At 39.0% G+C, this 17191-nt stretch overlaps 1 protein-coding gene across 1 annotated transcript in view; it reads right to left on the bottom strand.

Annotated features, from left to right (window-relative positions):
• The window catches only part of ERO1B (endoplasmic reticulum oxidoreductase 1 beta), a 28876-nt gene extending 16592 nt beyond the window's left edge, over window positions 1-12284 (bottom strand). The window contains exons 1-4 of the mRNA XM_053938595.1: window positions 11991-12284; window positions 7555-7674; window positions 4445-4528; window positions 3981-4022 (exon numbers count right to left, since the gene is read on the bottom strand). Of these exons, the coding sequence (XP_053794570.1) occupies window positions 3981-4022; window positions 4445-4528; window positions 7555-7674; window positions 11991-12083 (339 nt within the window). The 5' untranslated portion in view covers window positions 12084-12284. The remainder of the gene's footprint in view (window positions 1-3980; window positions 4023-4444; window positions 4529-7554; window positions 7675-11990) is intronic.
• Between the last annotated feature and the right edge of the window lie 4907 nt (window positions 12285-17191).

Below are 17191 nucleotides of genomic sequence, written 5' to 3' on the forward strand. Positions count from 1 at the left end.
TTCTAAGTTTAGCAGTGAGCTCCCTAGTATTAGGGACAATTCTCTTATTCTAGAAACACTATGTGGTTCCAGAACATTTCTTACTTTGATTTTTTTCCAAAGTTATGTTCATCAGCTGATTTCATTCTGAATTTAACTGCTACAGGGAATTCAGCTAAAGATGTCAAAATTTTGTTTTGATTTTTGTTTAAATTGAGTTCTTTTGTTATGAAACACCCTACATGGAGTGTTTCAGATACTTATTTACTGTCTTTTTTTTTTCAAGCATAATCATATGCCAAGTTTCATATCATTTTAGTAGGTATATTTATTACTTTTGGCCATTTCCCCCTCACGTTTCCTTTAATACAATTCATTGGCCTGCTTCAGATGCACATGGCTCTGAAAGACAAGATTTTTCAGCTGAACTCAAATTTTGCTTATTTTAAAGACAGAATGGAAATATATAAGCTGAACTTTGATTCTGAAATATTTTTTTTAAAGTAATCCACTAAAATACTTACTTATGGAACACGTCTAAGGAAAACATTTGAAGAATTAAAGATTATATTCCACTGTTCTATAATAATATGGTTATGTAAGCAGGGAATTTAAGTCTGTCAGCTTAAAGCGCAGAAAGTTCTTCTAAGTTTAGAAACACGAAAGATAGTAACAATGCTGTCTTACAAGATAAACTCAATTTCTTCCTTTTTGGGGTTTTTAGATCTGGGGGGGGAGGGGGCAATGTGTGTTTTTTCCAGACTAAACCTTAGGTCAGTTAAAAAACAAATAAATGATAAATTTTAAAAGAAAGAGTAATTCATTTCTGTGAACAGCTTTGTGGTCAAGATGCCAGAGGTGAAGTACCATGACAGTATGTATCACTAAAAAAAAGAAATTTAATTGAAACTGTTCAGACGAGTAAGCAAAATTATTTCCTTTTTAAAAATGCATTTGCCTGAACCAACATGAGGAAAAACAGCAGAAGACCTTAGAAGTGAAGGAGATTAGAAAAAAAAAGTAATTTAAATCTTGTTAGAGGCCTTGCCCATAAATATTTACTCTAAAAAGAATTTCTCATTCAATTTTCTTGGATTTGACAGGCATGAGACTTCATTCTTTAGCATTGTATGGAAGTTAAAAAGAAAAATAGGAAGAAGGAATGGCCTTAACCTAGACTGAAACAGATACTGCTGATGAAATAACATACGAAGATGCTGAAGCAAACATTCTGTATGTCTAGAGTTGCAAACCAATCCCTACCCTGAAGAGAAAAAAGGTTACTGCCAACATTAGAATCCTAAATTTAAAGTTTCTAACAAAATGAATCTTCAGGTCTCAAAATATGTTTCCAGCCTTTCCTATTTTCCTGTGTTTAATAGCAATAGTTGTTGGATCAGTGCTCTGTGACCCCTGACAAGGTATCTGTTCTTGCCAACCAGGATCTCCTAAGGTCAGTTACTGAAGAAAAAAAAAAAACAAACCCAACCAAAAAAAAAAAAAAAAAAAAACCAAAAAAAACCACCAATCACAACAGAAAAGAGAAGGGCAGGAAGTAAATTACAAAGTTGAATGTTGTAACCTGGAGTTACTGTCTCCTGTCCCTTGCTTTAAAGATTAATGTAGCTTTAATGTCTATTTCAAAAGGCTTATGGTGGTGTCAAGAATTAAAAAGACATCCTCTACTGCTAACTGCACTCCTATGGGGAAGGTGTACAAGTGTATCCTTGGTCTCTGCAGCTAGATGAGCATTCAAAAGAGCTGTTTTCTTCATTGTTCAGCAAACAAAAAAATCCCCCACAAAAACCTAAATAAAACTAGAAGTTTACAAGTTCCTCTACATTAGGAGAGAAAGGCAATGGAAAACTGGACAGAAGCCACAGAAAAGCTCTCCACAGGATTTTACTGTGAGTGTATCTATTCAAGCGATTATACCTGTCATTATTAAAAAGATGCCTTTGGTTATTTTCAGCTTTCCAAGACCAACACTTTCAAGATGAAACAGAGAAACTGGACATGCATGTGTTCTCAGGGAAAAAAACATCCTTTTTTTTTAATCCAGTACTTTACAGATAAGCCATAAGGTGGCTTATCTGTAGCCATTTGGCATTTCCAAATGGGAAATTAGCACAGGCTAATAGTACTTGCATAGTCCTTGAAACAAAACATTCATACTGAAATGAATTTGATATTTCCTTAAAAGGAATATTAAATGAGATTTTCAATTTTTAATTGGCTCTACGAAAGATCATTTAACTGAACAGTAAGAAAATGGCATAGGTAAGATTAATGTCCATTCTGATGACAATTTTCAACCAAAATTATTTGCCTCTCTAACAGAAAAGCAGCACATGTTAGTGTCTTCTACTACGCATTAAGGGTACAGAATTGCCTAACTTTCAGTACCGTAGCTGGTTTCAAGAACCTGCAAGGCAACTCAAAGGAAACCACTGTAGTGAAAACACAGCAAATGACAGCTTCTCAAAGAATCTATGCAACTCTCTTTATTGTGCTGAAAGCAAAAGGCATCTGTTTTTTCACTTCCTAAATCAAATTTGATATGCCCATGTGAAGTATCCAAAGAACAGCATACTCTTTGGTTACTATTTAACAACTTATTTATGGCTCTCAAGATTACTCAATCAGGAAGCTCAAATTCAGAAAGAACCTTTTCTGAAACAGTTTTTCAAGTCTTATAGTCCCTCTCTTTAGGAGGCATTATGGCATTCAAGGAGTCATCTTCTCTACAATCAAGCTTGGAAGATAAAAGTGTCAATGAAAAAGAGAACTAGCAACACATTATTCAGCTAAAACACAAGATCTGCTGTCCAGAGATAGTGTCAATTTTTCAGAACAACTACTGCTACTTGTGTTGGAATGGCAATCAACTGACATTTAGGTCATGTCAGTAAGGAAGATTTTTCTTCCGATTACCAGGAACCTTTAAATGAAGAGGCAGTCTTTACTTCAGAGTGAGTTAACAATGTACGTATAAAAGAAACAAGACTTCCTCTTGAGCTAAAGCTTGGACAGATTTGCCTGATCTGTTCCAGACAAGTCATCAATTCACAATGAAGTATTCATCTCAACTGTCTCTGATAACGTTTCTTGGCATGAGATCTAAACCTTATGCCAACAGTCCTTTATGATATGGTGAATTACACTCAGTCTGCCCAGTGAGGTAGAAAGCACTGGGGAGGACAGAGATATGATAATTCATCAAGAGGTCTACAACTCAGTCAAGGCACACAATGGGAAGATCTCTCCTTTGGGCGCCATTATCCCATGAACTGCTAAAATCCTCATTCTTGGGCACGGTGTTTGGGATGTGTGGGTAGTCCTTCTGCTCTGACCTCTTTCCGAGGCATATATAACCTCTTGACTTTTTGGCTTTGCTAAGATCACTTGGTGATCTAGAAAGAATGGCTTGGAGAGATGCAACCAAAAGCCAACAGCACAGACTGACTGCTTAAGTTTGCACTGGTCACTTTGGCCTAAATTGTCTTTAGACTAATGACCAAATAATCTCTGGACTAATGACCTCTTGAAAATAAGGCATAGCAGAACTCCATGCAATCATTTGGGTTCTCTTAATATTGGATGTTGCGATTATTTATGATGGCTAAAAAAGATTGTGCTGCTACTGCCTCTGTGCATCTTAGCCTATAGATTTTTAAAAGGTGGCCTGTAGTCACAAAGAAAGCAACAATTCTGCATCAGGCATTCTGTGGCCATGCACTGCTGTCCCTTGTCATTCACTGATTCAGTCTGCACCAGATCTCTAGCAACGACAGACTCAAAATAGCACAATAGTACCAGCTATGTCAGAAACACTACTATACATAAAGGTAAAAAGGTAAAGCCACATACAGGAATTGATCAGTTAACTATTTCATCAGTATGTGAACACTGAAGGTTTGTACTAAAAAGTCACATAGCTGTTACAAATTTAAGATTTAAAAATAAATCAGAAAGAACTTCGAAAATGAAGGAGTACTTACTTTATTAGAGCTCCCCGCCTTAATTCCAACAGGTATTTTACTCTAAAAACAAAAAATAAATCACAGCTTTTACACTGCTCATAGAAATGTTTGTTCTTGATTAAAATCTACAAATTAGGTATCATTCTTACAGATGTCAAAGCAAACTCGTTTTTCAAAAAATGAACTTGCTCCTTTACCTTCTCAACATGTTATACACAAAACAAAGCTAGAGCTTAGAAGAGACTTATTCTTGAAGCTATCTGCTTTCTTCATAAAATGACCAAGACCTTAAAATATTTTGGTTGTATTTCTACTTTTGGAATGGAAAATAAATGTGTTGCTTTTACTTAAATTTAAGTTCTCACTAGTAAGTATTGCTAGTAGTGCTAGTATCACTAGCTTGTACTATAGTACTAGCCACTGCAAATTGGCAAATTTTTAGCCTAAAACCATTTTTCTATCATATATTATTCGATCCATACCTCAGGACAAGGCTCTACATGACAATCTTTGATAGAACAATGGCCATCATCAGCCCAAAATGGGCATGGTCTCTTCAGGTTGACCTAAACATACAAAACCAGAAGTTTACAATCCACACTTACATAAGGCAACTGTAGAAAAGAAAGCTCTCAGTATCAGGAAATCCTTTAAGTTCTTTTAATTAATCTCTCTAACTACATAAGATGAAGCTTTGTACAGTAAAACTGTTAATGGTAATGGTCTCCAGTGAACGAACACAAACACATAATATATTAAAGCAGAAATTAAATCTCTCACTATTAAATTGAAATTTACTAATTCAAGTAAGTGCTTGGATGATTTTGGATTTCAAAATCAAGCTAAAAACAGATGATTATTTTAAAATGTTAAAGATATTCCTCAGTCAAAAACCCCCCGACAAGACATTTAGCAGATGGTACAACTTCTTAGAAGTGATGACAAATATCTTCTCATTACAGCTCAAACCTTGCAAGCACAGATACAATAAAAGCAGAGATTTTAGGTTGCCTCCCCCCATTTCCTCTATTCAATGCACAAACACCATTCCTAGAAAAAAACAATGCAAAATTTTTTTTTGTACTTGTTCACTCATGTCTTTTCAAATAAAGCACACAATAGTTTTCCATTCTACATCACCTTCACAGTAAGGCCAATCATATAAAACTTTGGCCACCCACCAATTTCTATCAAAAAAGATCAGCTAACATAGTTAAATTACAACCTTCTTCAAAGTAAACTCTCACAATAAAAAATGCTTACACACTGAGGAAGATAGAAGTAACTAGGCAGCTACTGTTTTTACACAGAGGGAAGCTGTAAATAAAAGAACACTTCTGCCTAAACTGCAGATAAATTCAGAAAGAACACATGCGAATCAAGATGTACTAGTCCAAAAATGACTGAAGAGCACCAAAAACCAGAACACACAAACTGAGATTGTACAGCACTTGTACTTTTATCAAACCAATAATGTACTGTCTACATAGAACATTCAATCTTCTTCATGGTATGAGGTATTGGATATCATTACTATCACTCAGAGTATTATTTAGTCCTTTCACAAATTAAGACATTCTTGATCATGAGGTTTCCACAGCTTGTGTGTTTTGATGTATAAAACTAAAGACACAAATGTTTATTTCTTTCATTGGTAAGTGTTCTACTATTTAGAAACCAATTAGCACAATTTCTAAAAGACTTCATGAAGTTTTTACTGGCCTTTAAATAAAAACTATCTCATCCATTCAGTATTAAGGTTTGAGTTCTTCTATACTACCTCACATCATTGCCTGGGGCAGAGGAAAAGGGCTTTCTTCCAGGCAGAAGGGGTTCTTTCCAGTTGAGAAAATAAAACGTGGCAGAGGGAATAACCTGATATTGTCTATTATTGTTTTCCCATCCGTGTGAATCACTTCTTATGTCCCCTGTCATTAGTACTGTTGCTGTTACTGTTAATTTTCTTATCTCATTGCTGTTTCCAGAAAACTGTTCTTATCTCAACCCATGATTTTTACCTTTTATGCCTCCAATTCTCATCGCCATCATAACATAGCATGGAGAGGGAGAGGAAAACAAGGAACAAGAGTAAGTGGTACATGGTTTGGTGGAAAGTACCATTTCTAAACCACAACACCTACCTTCACAATTTCTACATCCCTTTATGTGCATAAAAGCACTTCCATCATTCTGCGCAGGGATATCAAAAAAGCTGTTGCTTATTGAAACAGGAAAGGGTTAAGAATGTTCTGACTGACTTACTCAGTTTGCTTGTTCAATACAAATCCTTCCCTAGCACCATTGGAACTACTAAGTGAAGTGTGGTGTTGGGTGGACTGCACACAGGCCCTTGGACCAGCCCATAGATGAGGCAGGATTGCAAAACACTTTTAGAGTATGATCTGCAGAACTGCTGTTGAAATAAACATTAGCTCTAAATTTGCAAGATGAAATTTCTGTTGTATGAAGTTTCATATACCTGTCACTCCTCATCTTCAGGTACTTTGTTTTGTATTTTTCTGTTGCCTCTGGAAAATCTCATTACCACCACTATGTGATGTATTAGTACTGAAGTTGCACATATCCTGTTTCTTCTGAAAAGTGAATTTAGAACTATATCATGTAGCAGGAGATTCAAGGTACAGTTGAAGGTACATTACACTGCTTGCTCAGGGTAGAAAGGGAAGAGTCTAGTGCTTTCTGCTCCTTTACCACACTCATAACCTCATCTTGCATAAGTTTAATATTTGTCCAATTCCAGATTTGCTAGATGACTTTTTACATCCTGAGGAGAAAAAACCCAAACCCAACAAAAAAACCCCCAACAAAGTCAACAAAACCTTATCAACAAAACCCCCTACCAAATGACAAATGGAAATATCCAAACTAAATATGTACCAGATTAAAGAGATGCATTGATCTAAATGAGAGGTAAAAGTAGCAAAGGGGCAGGATGCTGCTCTAGAGGAGTGTGAGCTCCTTTTTCCAGTGGCAGGCAGCTACCTGATTAGCTCAGTGAAAATGCAACTTCACTTTCAAGTTAAGCATATCTGAAAACAGAAGTATCAGGCTTCAAATCTTCATTTGCACTCAGTAATAGAGAGAAAAAAATGCTTCAAGTAATAAAAAGTGAAATTACATACCACTTGAAAAAGGAACAGTTTTATCTATTTTTAAAAAGAATAACAAACACTTAAATCAGAAATAAGACAGTAACTTATTAGAAAAGTAAATCATGGCAATATTTCAAATTACACACATTTCTTAGAAGATAAGCACTTCATGCTGTCATAAAATTGCTAAAATATGATCCTTTTCCAGTGTCTTTTCCAAAGGCACTATCTTTAGAATTACAACTTATCAATTGAATGAAAGCAGTCATGATTTACTGTCACTGACTCCAGGATGAACATAGCAAACAAGACTTATTACCAACATAACTGTCAGGGACTGAAAACCTGCTTCAACCAAATTAAAGAGCTGCGGGCTTCTAATGGCAGCTTAACACTGGCAAATTGACTTGATGTGCAATCCTTCCTATATTTTCTGCATTTTATTTAAATTATTCAGGAAAATACCATTCTATGTGTACCTTGTAATATCTGAAGTAATCACGTTCTTGCAGTTTTTGTATTTTGGGAAAGATCTTGAAAGTATTGAAGTCATCGATGCTTTCTATGTCACATAAACAATCATCTAGGACTCCTGTGAGCTATTGAAAAAATACATAAATATTTATTTTTAATATAGAAATATTACTACAGAAAAATCTTTTAAAGAGAAAAATATGGTAATTGAAAGAGATACTAGTGAAATGCAGTTCCATAGCAAGTATTTCTCATCACAAAATACTCTGTAACATACCTCATAAAGCAAAACTGTAGCACTTTGAGGTTAAGCCCACCTCCAAATGCATGGCTAAATCAATGTTAGCAAGACTAACAATTTCACCCCTGAAACTCGTTGACACTTTCAGCATATAACTTTCTGAAGAACAAGCAACAAGATTTTCAAAATTACAAATACATGGTAATTGTAAAGTTGCAATCTACTGTTCTCCTACCAGATGCTCACAAGTCAAATTGCTAAAAAAAACCCTACAATCACGCACTGTCATCTTATTTTCATATTTCTTCTCAAAGTGTGAAGACACTCCATCTAGTTTCCTTAGAGGCATGGGAGTGTAGGTTCTTCTGTGCCCAAGAAGTTTGCAATTTCACAAATAAATTCAACAAATAAATACAAGGAAAACCAGGCACAGGTACCTATATTTCAATGCTGTGAATCTATCATGAAACTGAGTATGACTTTTCCAGGCCTCATCCCTCTCCTTGTGCCAAGACAGCAAGCTGTACTGCTCCTGCACTAGGTTAAGACCACCTCTATGAAAACCAGCACACCCTACAAGTGCAGAAGTTCTACTGCCAACACAGAAAGGGAAGACATGACTGTGCACGTAGCAGAGAGGGCAGCTCCAACTAATGTCGCAGACTAGGCTACGGAAACACTCTTGCTGAGACGCTGGCAATGTCTTATTGAAAGGTGGAAATACTGAAAGTGTGATTCTATGAACAGTTATATAATAAATTTCAATAAATCTAAACTAACTCTCTTAGGCATAGCTTCTTAAACTACTGCAAAAATGTCTGAAGGCTTCAGACATGCTTAAAAGGGAACGGAACAAAACACTGGTGCTTACTTGCTTCTGTTCTTCATTGACATCCATTATGGCCTAGAAATTATTTAAAATAGAAATGCCCACACATCTTATATCTTGCATGGGATTAGAAGAACTTCTAACTATTGAAATGCTATGTGGAAAAGGAGACAAAAAATATTTTGTGGCTTTTTTCTTCCACAGATTTCACATAGATGAGATTATGAAATCATCTTATCTGTTTTATGCATGATAAATCACTCCCATACTTTACAGAACAGATACCCTTATATAACCAAACTTGATGTAAAAGAGCCACTAAAATTGTAGGCTTATGCTCCTTTATAAAGCATAAAGGAGGCCTGGAAAATGGATTTCCCCCAACTCTATGTGAGAATAAAGAGGTGAGGATATGGCAATAAAGCACTTAAGTGGAAAATTCACTTTATGTAGATATTACTTTTCCTGAGGCACTAAATAGGCTGTCACAATTCTGTAGAGCAGATATGGCAATGAAGTAAAACTAATTTAAGGAAAGATACTTTAACCAAATTTTTTTCCTGCTGTTACGCCTGCCTTGTTAATGTTATCTGACTTCAAACCTGGGCAAACAACTGTCAAAGAGCCATGTGTAATTACAAGTTTTTCACAGCCCACATGACTGCCAGCTTCAAAGTCAGAAGAAAAAACTTCTTATTAATGATGCTTACAAAAATAAAACCCCCATGCACTTTAATAATTTTAAATGAAATTTCACATTTTCTTATTGATCACACACAGGCAGAAATCTGTAAAGGTGCACAACTTACCACAAAGCAAACTGAACATTTTGCTCAGATATTACTGAACTGTATAAAAAGGACGATATAAGAAAGTTTTTTTGGACTGAAGATAAAGAGTAGGAAACTATTTTGATGACCAGCTCATAAGGCTATCCACTGCTTACAAAAATAATTTTACCATCTATGCAAAATGCCTTTTCAGGGGAAAAACATCCCAGGTAAACACAACAGTTACACTCAGTGTCTAATCCTCATAGAAAAATAAAAAGCTGCAGGCTTTTTATTTAACTAAGACCTCAATTCTAAGAGCAACTTTGAAAATGCAGTACAGTTTACCTAGATTAATGAAGTTTCAGAAATGAATCCTCAAAAAGCTAGAACTGATCTAGGAAATTATGAAGAGAAAAATTAATTCAGAGTACCAGAGCAAGTAAACTAACTTTTCCTTTTTTTTTTCTCACAACTTTTTCAGAACTGGAACAGTTAGCTCCCTGTACACATAATATAGCAAAATCAATGTTTCCTTGGAAAGCACGCTCTAAAATTAAACTAAGCTGTATCTGTACCAAACCACAAAATACTTTAACAGCATATATGAAATAGTAATACTGCACAGCAGTGGAGTCAGTTCACAGCACAGTGATGCAACTGGCTTCAAGTACCCCAGTGAGAGGTTTTTTTAATTAGTCTAAGTGCTGGCTTCAGTGCTCTCACTTACAAGAGCAATACTCCAAGAACATGCAGAAAATAATTTCATTTTTGTCAACATCTGGATCTTCCAATGAATTTGTTTTTTCAAACTGGAGACATCAAAATAAGAATAGTGTACTACATAGTTAAAACTACGTATTGCAAGACCTACTTTGTTATTCACACCATCAGTACTTTGCCTTTTTTTTAGTTGAACTACACTAGTTAACTTAGTCCACAAATATAAAGTCAAACTGTACTGTAAGTTATCACACTTTTATTACAATGGACAAGTATAATGGTTTTGTTTAATCTGTTAATTACTTTGAGCTATAAATAAACTCTAAAAGCATTAGCCTACTATCATTTATGTTCAAGAAGTCATCTGACATAATGTAGCTGTTATTTTTTCTACCTTTCCAATATGCTTATCAAAGTGCTTCTAGGTGTTGTCAAACCTAATTTAGTTCTTGAACAGGTGTAAGAGCTATACTGGAGAAGTGAAACTTTTAACTTATCTTCTCCAAGATAAATCAACCTTTCAGAAGAAAAGGTCAATGTCCAACCTGCATCAATTTCTCCTTATGAAATCTAGAAAGAAAAACACAGTCATCACTTTAATATTAAGGGAAAAAAGCTGAATAAAAGCATATAATAATAAGCAATCTATTCATATAAACAACCTTATTAGTGTTATCAGGCTGTTGCACTTTAATTGCTTCAACAATTAGAAGACCACCTGGGACACCTTGTTTTGTTCCTCAGACATTTTACTTTGCCATGGCTGCACAATGAGAGAACAGCCTTAGGTAACACAACTCCAAGAACTATTGGTTAGCTTATCTTTCCCTGCACAAACCAAACTCTGAACTTAATATGCTAACAATTTTATGAAACACCAACAACCAATCTCTCTGCCAAGAATCACAAAAAACCCCATGCCACTTTATTAAGTGCTTCTTTAAGAATTCCATTTCAATTAGCATTTAGTTATGCTAAAATAGTTAATAAAATAATGTCAAACAGAGACAACCTCAACTTACAACAAAAAAAAAAGCTGCAATAAAAGTTATCTATGCTATTTACTGTCATCACCAACTTGGCTGGCCACTTAGAGTATATCATATTATGCAACACGGAAACTTAGAAAATATAAGAGAAATAATAATCCAGAGGACAAGCTTTGCTCCATGTGGACGGTGTATTGCTCAATAAACTCACTCACACGTCTTTGGCCCAGCTGAAAGCCTCTCCTACTTGACACCAGCTATCATTTCAGTCACAGTCACATGGTGGAAGAACGGCGAGATCCTAACTACAGACACATGTCCTTCTAAAGCTGTGAAGGCAGCTTACAGAAGGAAGGCGTGTTCTCATCCTTGCCTGTAACGTGGGCAAACAGACACGACCTAAGCACAAGCCAAGCCCGGGCATTACCACCATCACTGGAACACATGGTTTCTCATAGGGCACCGAACTTTCTGCCTGAAGCCACGGGCATGATCCAGCCCAGAGCTCCTCAACATATCCCACTGACTGATGCTACCTGTGGTTCCCAGGTCAACCAATTTTTCCCCGCAAACCGGCGGCACCGGCCCCGGGCTGGATCCCGGCAAGCGCCAGCCGCAGGGTTTGGAAGGGGAAGGACGTGGGCTACAGACTCCAGTAAGAGATTCCCCGACTTCTCCGCGGGGAGCCTACACATGACACGGCCCAGAGCTGCCCTCTCCCCTACGACCCCCCGAAGTGACCTCACCTCCCGCCTCTGCCCAGCTGCCCCTCTGGGAGGGCTCTGCAGCCCTCCCCACAGCTGGCGGCATTCGTACCCGGCCACGCTCCCTCCCCGCTCCCTGCCGTGCCGTGCCCCGCCACCCCGTCCCACCAGCCGCCGGTTCCTACCTGGGCCTCCGCTATCAGGACGCAGCCGAGCACCGCCAGCAGCCGCGCTGCCAGCCGTGCCCTCGCTGCCGCGTTTCGGCCGCCGCCGCTCATGCTGCTGCTGCTGCTGCCGCCGCCGCCGCCGCGACTGAAGGAGGAGGGGGCAGCCCTCGCTCCGCCGCAGGAAAGAGAGGGACGTGCCGCAGGTCGGCGGCGGCAGCGTGTCCTCCCGGCGCGGCCGCTCCTGCGGGTGGCGGGAGCCGTCGGCCGGGGGCGCCGCGCTCACCGCGACCTGTCCGTGGCACCGCCGCGCGCGCCCGGGATCCTCTTGCGAAGCCGCGGCACCGCCGCCGCCACCACCCCGCTCCAGCGCCCGCCGCTCCCGGGCCGCCGCCGCGCGGCACGCCGGGAGATGTAGTTCCCCTCGCAGTCCCGCAGCCGGGGCGGGGCGGGGCGGGGCGGCTGCGCCCAATCGGAGAGGACCACGCGCGCCTCCAAAACAAGTGGCGGCGGCGCGCGACGGGCCGACAGGGCGCGTGCGCGCGTCGCCCGGAGGGCCGCGTGAGGAGGGGTGCGCGAGGGGCGGCGGCGCGGCGGGGCCGTGAAAGCAGTTCGGCCCGGTCCAGGCCCGCGTGAACCAGTCGAGCCCAGTACTTCCCCGTTCATCCCGGCCTAAGCCGAATCCAGGCCAGTGTATCGCAGTCCATCCCAGTATCAACCAGCTTAGCCCAGTATCATAGAATACCCTAGTTGGAAGGGATCCACAAGGATCAAGTCCAGCTCCCAATGCTGCACAGCACCATCCCTAAGAGTAACACCACATGCTCAAGAGTGTTGTCCAGACACTTCTGGAACTCTTGTCAGGCTTGGTGCTGTGACCACTTCCCTGGGGAGCCTGTTCCAGCGCCCAAGCACCCTCTGGGTGAAGAATCTTGTCCTGACATCCAACCTAAACCTCCCCTGATTCAGCTTCAGGCCGTTCCCTTGAGTCCTTTCGCTGGTTGTGAGAGTGAAGAGATTGATACCTACCCCTCCACCTCCCTTTGTGAGGATGTTGAAGACGAACAATGAGGTGTCCCCTCACTCTCCTCTTCTCTAGACTGAACAAACCAAATATGTCCCAGCATATCTCCCTATAACCCCAGTCTAAACGTGGTCCAATCTGTACAACCCAGTCCAGACCTGTACAAATCAATTTGGCCCACTCTATCCCAGTGCACTGCAGTACAACCCAGCAGGCTGGGGCTCTGCTGCCCCAACGCTACACAGGTGAGTTGGGCAGGGCCACAGGACCCCCTGCCCCTCCATTGGGCAGCTCAGAACCCATCTTTTGCTCCCAACAGTTAAATATTTATCTGTAATTCATTTCCAGAACTGCAAAAAGGAATATTTCTGTGAAAAACTCGAGTGTTGCACTGATTTAATGTGCAGGGTTGCTGAAATTAGGATTCTATTTTCAATTCAGATGCTAACTCAGATTCTTCTTACCCCCTTTCATTTGGAGAATACACCTTTACTGGAGTGTGGAGACAAGCTTCAAGTCTAGGGTAACTACGTCAGAGGGCTTAAAAGTTTTTAGATTGACCTTTGTTATTTACTTACAAATTCATTCAAATTAGCTTTCCATTACGTTTGTCCTTAGGGGCCAGTGTGTCACAGATTTTTGCATTGCTGAAAATGGCGCAAAGGGATGGTGTCTAGGAATTACAGAGAACATAAGATGAAGTAGGCAGTAGTTAGTCTGGTTCCAGAGACATGATGTAAATGCTCCTTTCTTTCCTCACTGGAGTACAGGCAGTACAACTATAATTTGGGAACAGATGACTAAATGAGAACCTATTCCTACTTCCAGCATCAGTGGAGCAATACATTAGCTAGATATTTGAGAAGAAATTAGCAGAACAGCTAATGTTAATGTTTACATTGCCATAGTTTGCTCTCAGTATCAGTACTCCATACTTTATCACAAGTGATTTGTACTTCTCACAAAGAAACTGTTTCTGTTCAGCAGATTAAGGTGAATTCATTGCATTTATTTACATTTTGTACCTTCAATTCTGGAAAAAAGTTTCCATCACGAATATTTAGAAAAGCCCTAAAACCTTGGAAGAATCAAGCACTGTCACATAAAGGCTGCATAAAGGCCACATAAAGGACTCTAAAAGTTAGAAGTAAACAATCATATTTTTAAGTTATAGTGTTCACTGAGTTTTCAGTTCAGAACACTTTATGTTAGTTACAGAGGGTACTTTATTTCTTCACCTCTGAAATGCTTGTACCAGAAGTCAGTTGTGGTTTAGCTTTTTACTGCCATATTAGAAGGATAAGGAATTGGCTGTAAAAATATATAATGGATAATTTTAGGAGGCAGTAAAAAAAAAAATTCCTTTTACACGTAAGTATTGTCTAAGACAGCAGAGCTGAATGTAGCTTAACACAGTTTTCTAAACTCTAGGGTATTTTCAATCTTATTTTATGTTTTAGTGTAGATTTAAAGCTATTAATGCTACTTTGCTAGTGGTATAAAAATGTCTAAAAAACTCCAAACTTAAAAATCCTAATATGGGATTTCTGTGTGAAATCAGCTTCAGGAAAGATCTGCAGAAGAAGCAGTGTTACAATTGCAATCAAAACCCAACAGCACATTACAAAGCTGTGAGTGTCTACTAAGCCTCTTTCTTTTAAAGAAATTTGCTACAGTGTTATGACATTTTAGCCAGGGCTGAGGACAAGCTCTTACTGGGGAGAGGGATAATCACAGTTTACAGGTTGCTGGGGTCATGAAGAGTCTGGCCTATATGTTTAATTTTTCAGTGTGGTTGTCATAGGAACAAACATCTGTGATTTCATAATATGTACTGCTGTTACACATGTTGACAGTTTAATTTAAAAGCATTAATGTTTTCTTTCTATGTACAAGCAAAGAAAGCCTTGAACACAGGAGCTAAAACCAGTGTTCTTTATTCTTAAATAAGAAGTAAATAAAGAACATCAGAGTTGCCTTTTCTTCATGACTCTCTGATGTTCTCTAGCATAGGCACAGATCTGGGTGCACGAGTGAAAGACTGTCTTTTAGTGGATGCAGCAAATCTGCAATTACCAAACTTGCCTCTGGCCTGAAACTGATCAAGTCCTGCAAGTTTTATTGTATTACCTCCAGTGGTGCTTTTTAGCCAGCTCTTATTTGCCAGAATTGAGCTTATGGACTCTGGTTGTAGACAGAAATAATGATCTATGGACATCAACTGTGGAATCCAAAAATGGATCTTAGAGATTATTATAGACTGATTTAAGTGAACACACATGGTAAAAAAGGGTGGCTTCACATTTCCTATTAGGAGAAACTTCATAAATCCCAGCTGCTTTTTCAAGTTCATGAGTTCATGAGCTAGATTTCAGTAATCTGAAATGTGGATTTTTATTTTGAAGCTTTTTGCCCTTGAAACTTTTGCCTTTATTTATTTTTTGCCTTTGTTGATTTTTCCAAATTATCTTTTGAGTGACTCCTTCCTAAACTTAGGAGAGTAAACCAGAGGAATCAATATGTCACTATCTCCTGTTTAAGTCTGGCAAACAGCAGCAGTGGGAGGGCCATGCCTGTTGAGCAGTGGAACATCTTGTGGTAGTCTAGATTTAAATGATACAGCAAGGCACAGCTGTGGGTGAGAACTTTCAGTAAACCACCTGACATAAGTACAGAAAGCAGCCAAGTGCCAGGGCACAAGTTCTGTGGTCTGTCAGGCCTTCTACTGTGAAGAGCTTGTACACTCTGTTCTGTCCTGCTGTCGTTAGGCCTGATACAAGTTCTGTTTCCTTGCAAGTCATGCCTCACTGACATCTTGTTCCCCACCTACTGATGTCTGCCTTAAAACCACAAGCTATACTTAAGTCTGCAGCAACGGGTGCAAATCTCTTTCGAAAAGTACCTATGGATGTCTAGGGTTATCTCAGGAGTGTGGCCTGTAAATGGCAAAACAATATGTCAAATTCAATACACTGGTAAAAAAGGTAAAGTTTTAATAAGAAAACTTTAATAAGAAAAGAGCAATATTTTCACAGTGACTATGAGGAAAAAAGCAAGGAAGATAGAATGCAGTAAAAAATAAAGAATAGCAAACTACAGGGATGAAGTGCATTTTTAGGAAGTTTTTGTAGGTGGTGAAAAGCTAACTACAAATCTTAGCTGTACACCTGTATTCTCATTTACATGTTTCACATGTGTGTGTTACAGCTGGATGTTAACAAAGAGCTTTGTGTAGTCTATAACAGCATCATCTGAGTAAAGATTAGGAGTAATCTATAGAGTTTTATTGTCATTTCTGTAATACCTATTCTTTTTTAAAGGAATGCCAGCATAGGAATGAGTCTACTAGTTCTGTCAAACTTCTGAGTATAGTGAGTGTGTTGAAAATACATAATATTGTTTAAAAAACACCTAAGATTTGTGTGCACTTGCTCTTTCAGTGTGTGTGCTTATCTGTCAGCAAATCTGACCATGAGGTATAGATCTCATCTAAATTGATCATTTAAGGAAACAAGCAGCCAGGCAGGGGGACTGGGCTAATGTCCCTGCAGAGGCATAAGCTGCAGCCTGAAAGCAATTGTATTAAGCTCAGTTTCAACATGTCAATCTAGAGAAAGCAAGGTTTCACTGTTTCCGTGGCATGTGTTTGACTTGGACACAGCACAGCTCCTGGAATGGTGGGAACATTTCCGTATCATGCAGTCCTGTCAGGAAAACAGATTTCCCACAGGCTTACATAAGATGGTCCAGGTATGTGTCATTTCGTCCATTTTCTCTATATAGTGCTGTTTCTGTCAATTAAATGTCAAAATCGTGACGTTCCTGTAAAAGAACTGTAAAAGAGCAGACTAATATAATTAGTGGCAAAGAAAGTAGTTTTAACTTTCTAGCTGCTGGCTAATTATCCCTACTCCAAAGCAGTGTCAGAATTTTCAATAACTTTTCTAGCAGCAGTCTGAAGCTGCTGACAATTAAAAACTATCTGTAAGATACTGGGAGAGAAAATGCAGGGAGGTTTCTTCCTAAATCTCCTGAAATACAGAGTTATATTGACATAGAGGTATTTTACTTAATGTGAACACTTAACTTCCTTAAGTGAAGATATTTGAAATGTAGAAAGCAAACAGATGAGGAAGAATAAACAAGGTTGCCACGTGATTTTGGCAGGCCCACAGTTACCATGACTATTGGCAACCTG

The sequence above is a fragment of the Vidua chalybeata genome, chromosome 3 (genome assembly GCF_026979565.1).
Source record: "Vidua chalybeata isolate OUT-0048 chromosome 3, bVidCha1 merged haplotype, whole genome shotgun sequence".
NCBI lineage: Eukaryota > Metazoa > Chordata > Aves > Passeriformes > Viduidae > Vidua > Vidua chalybeata.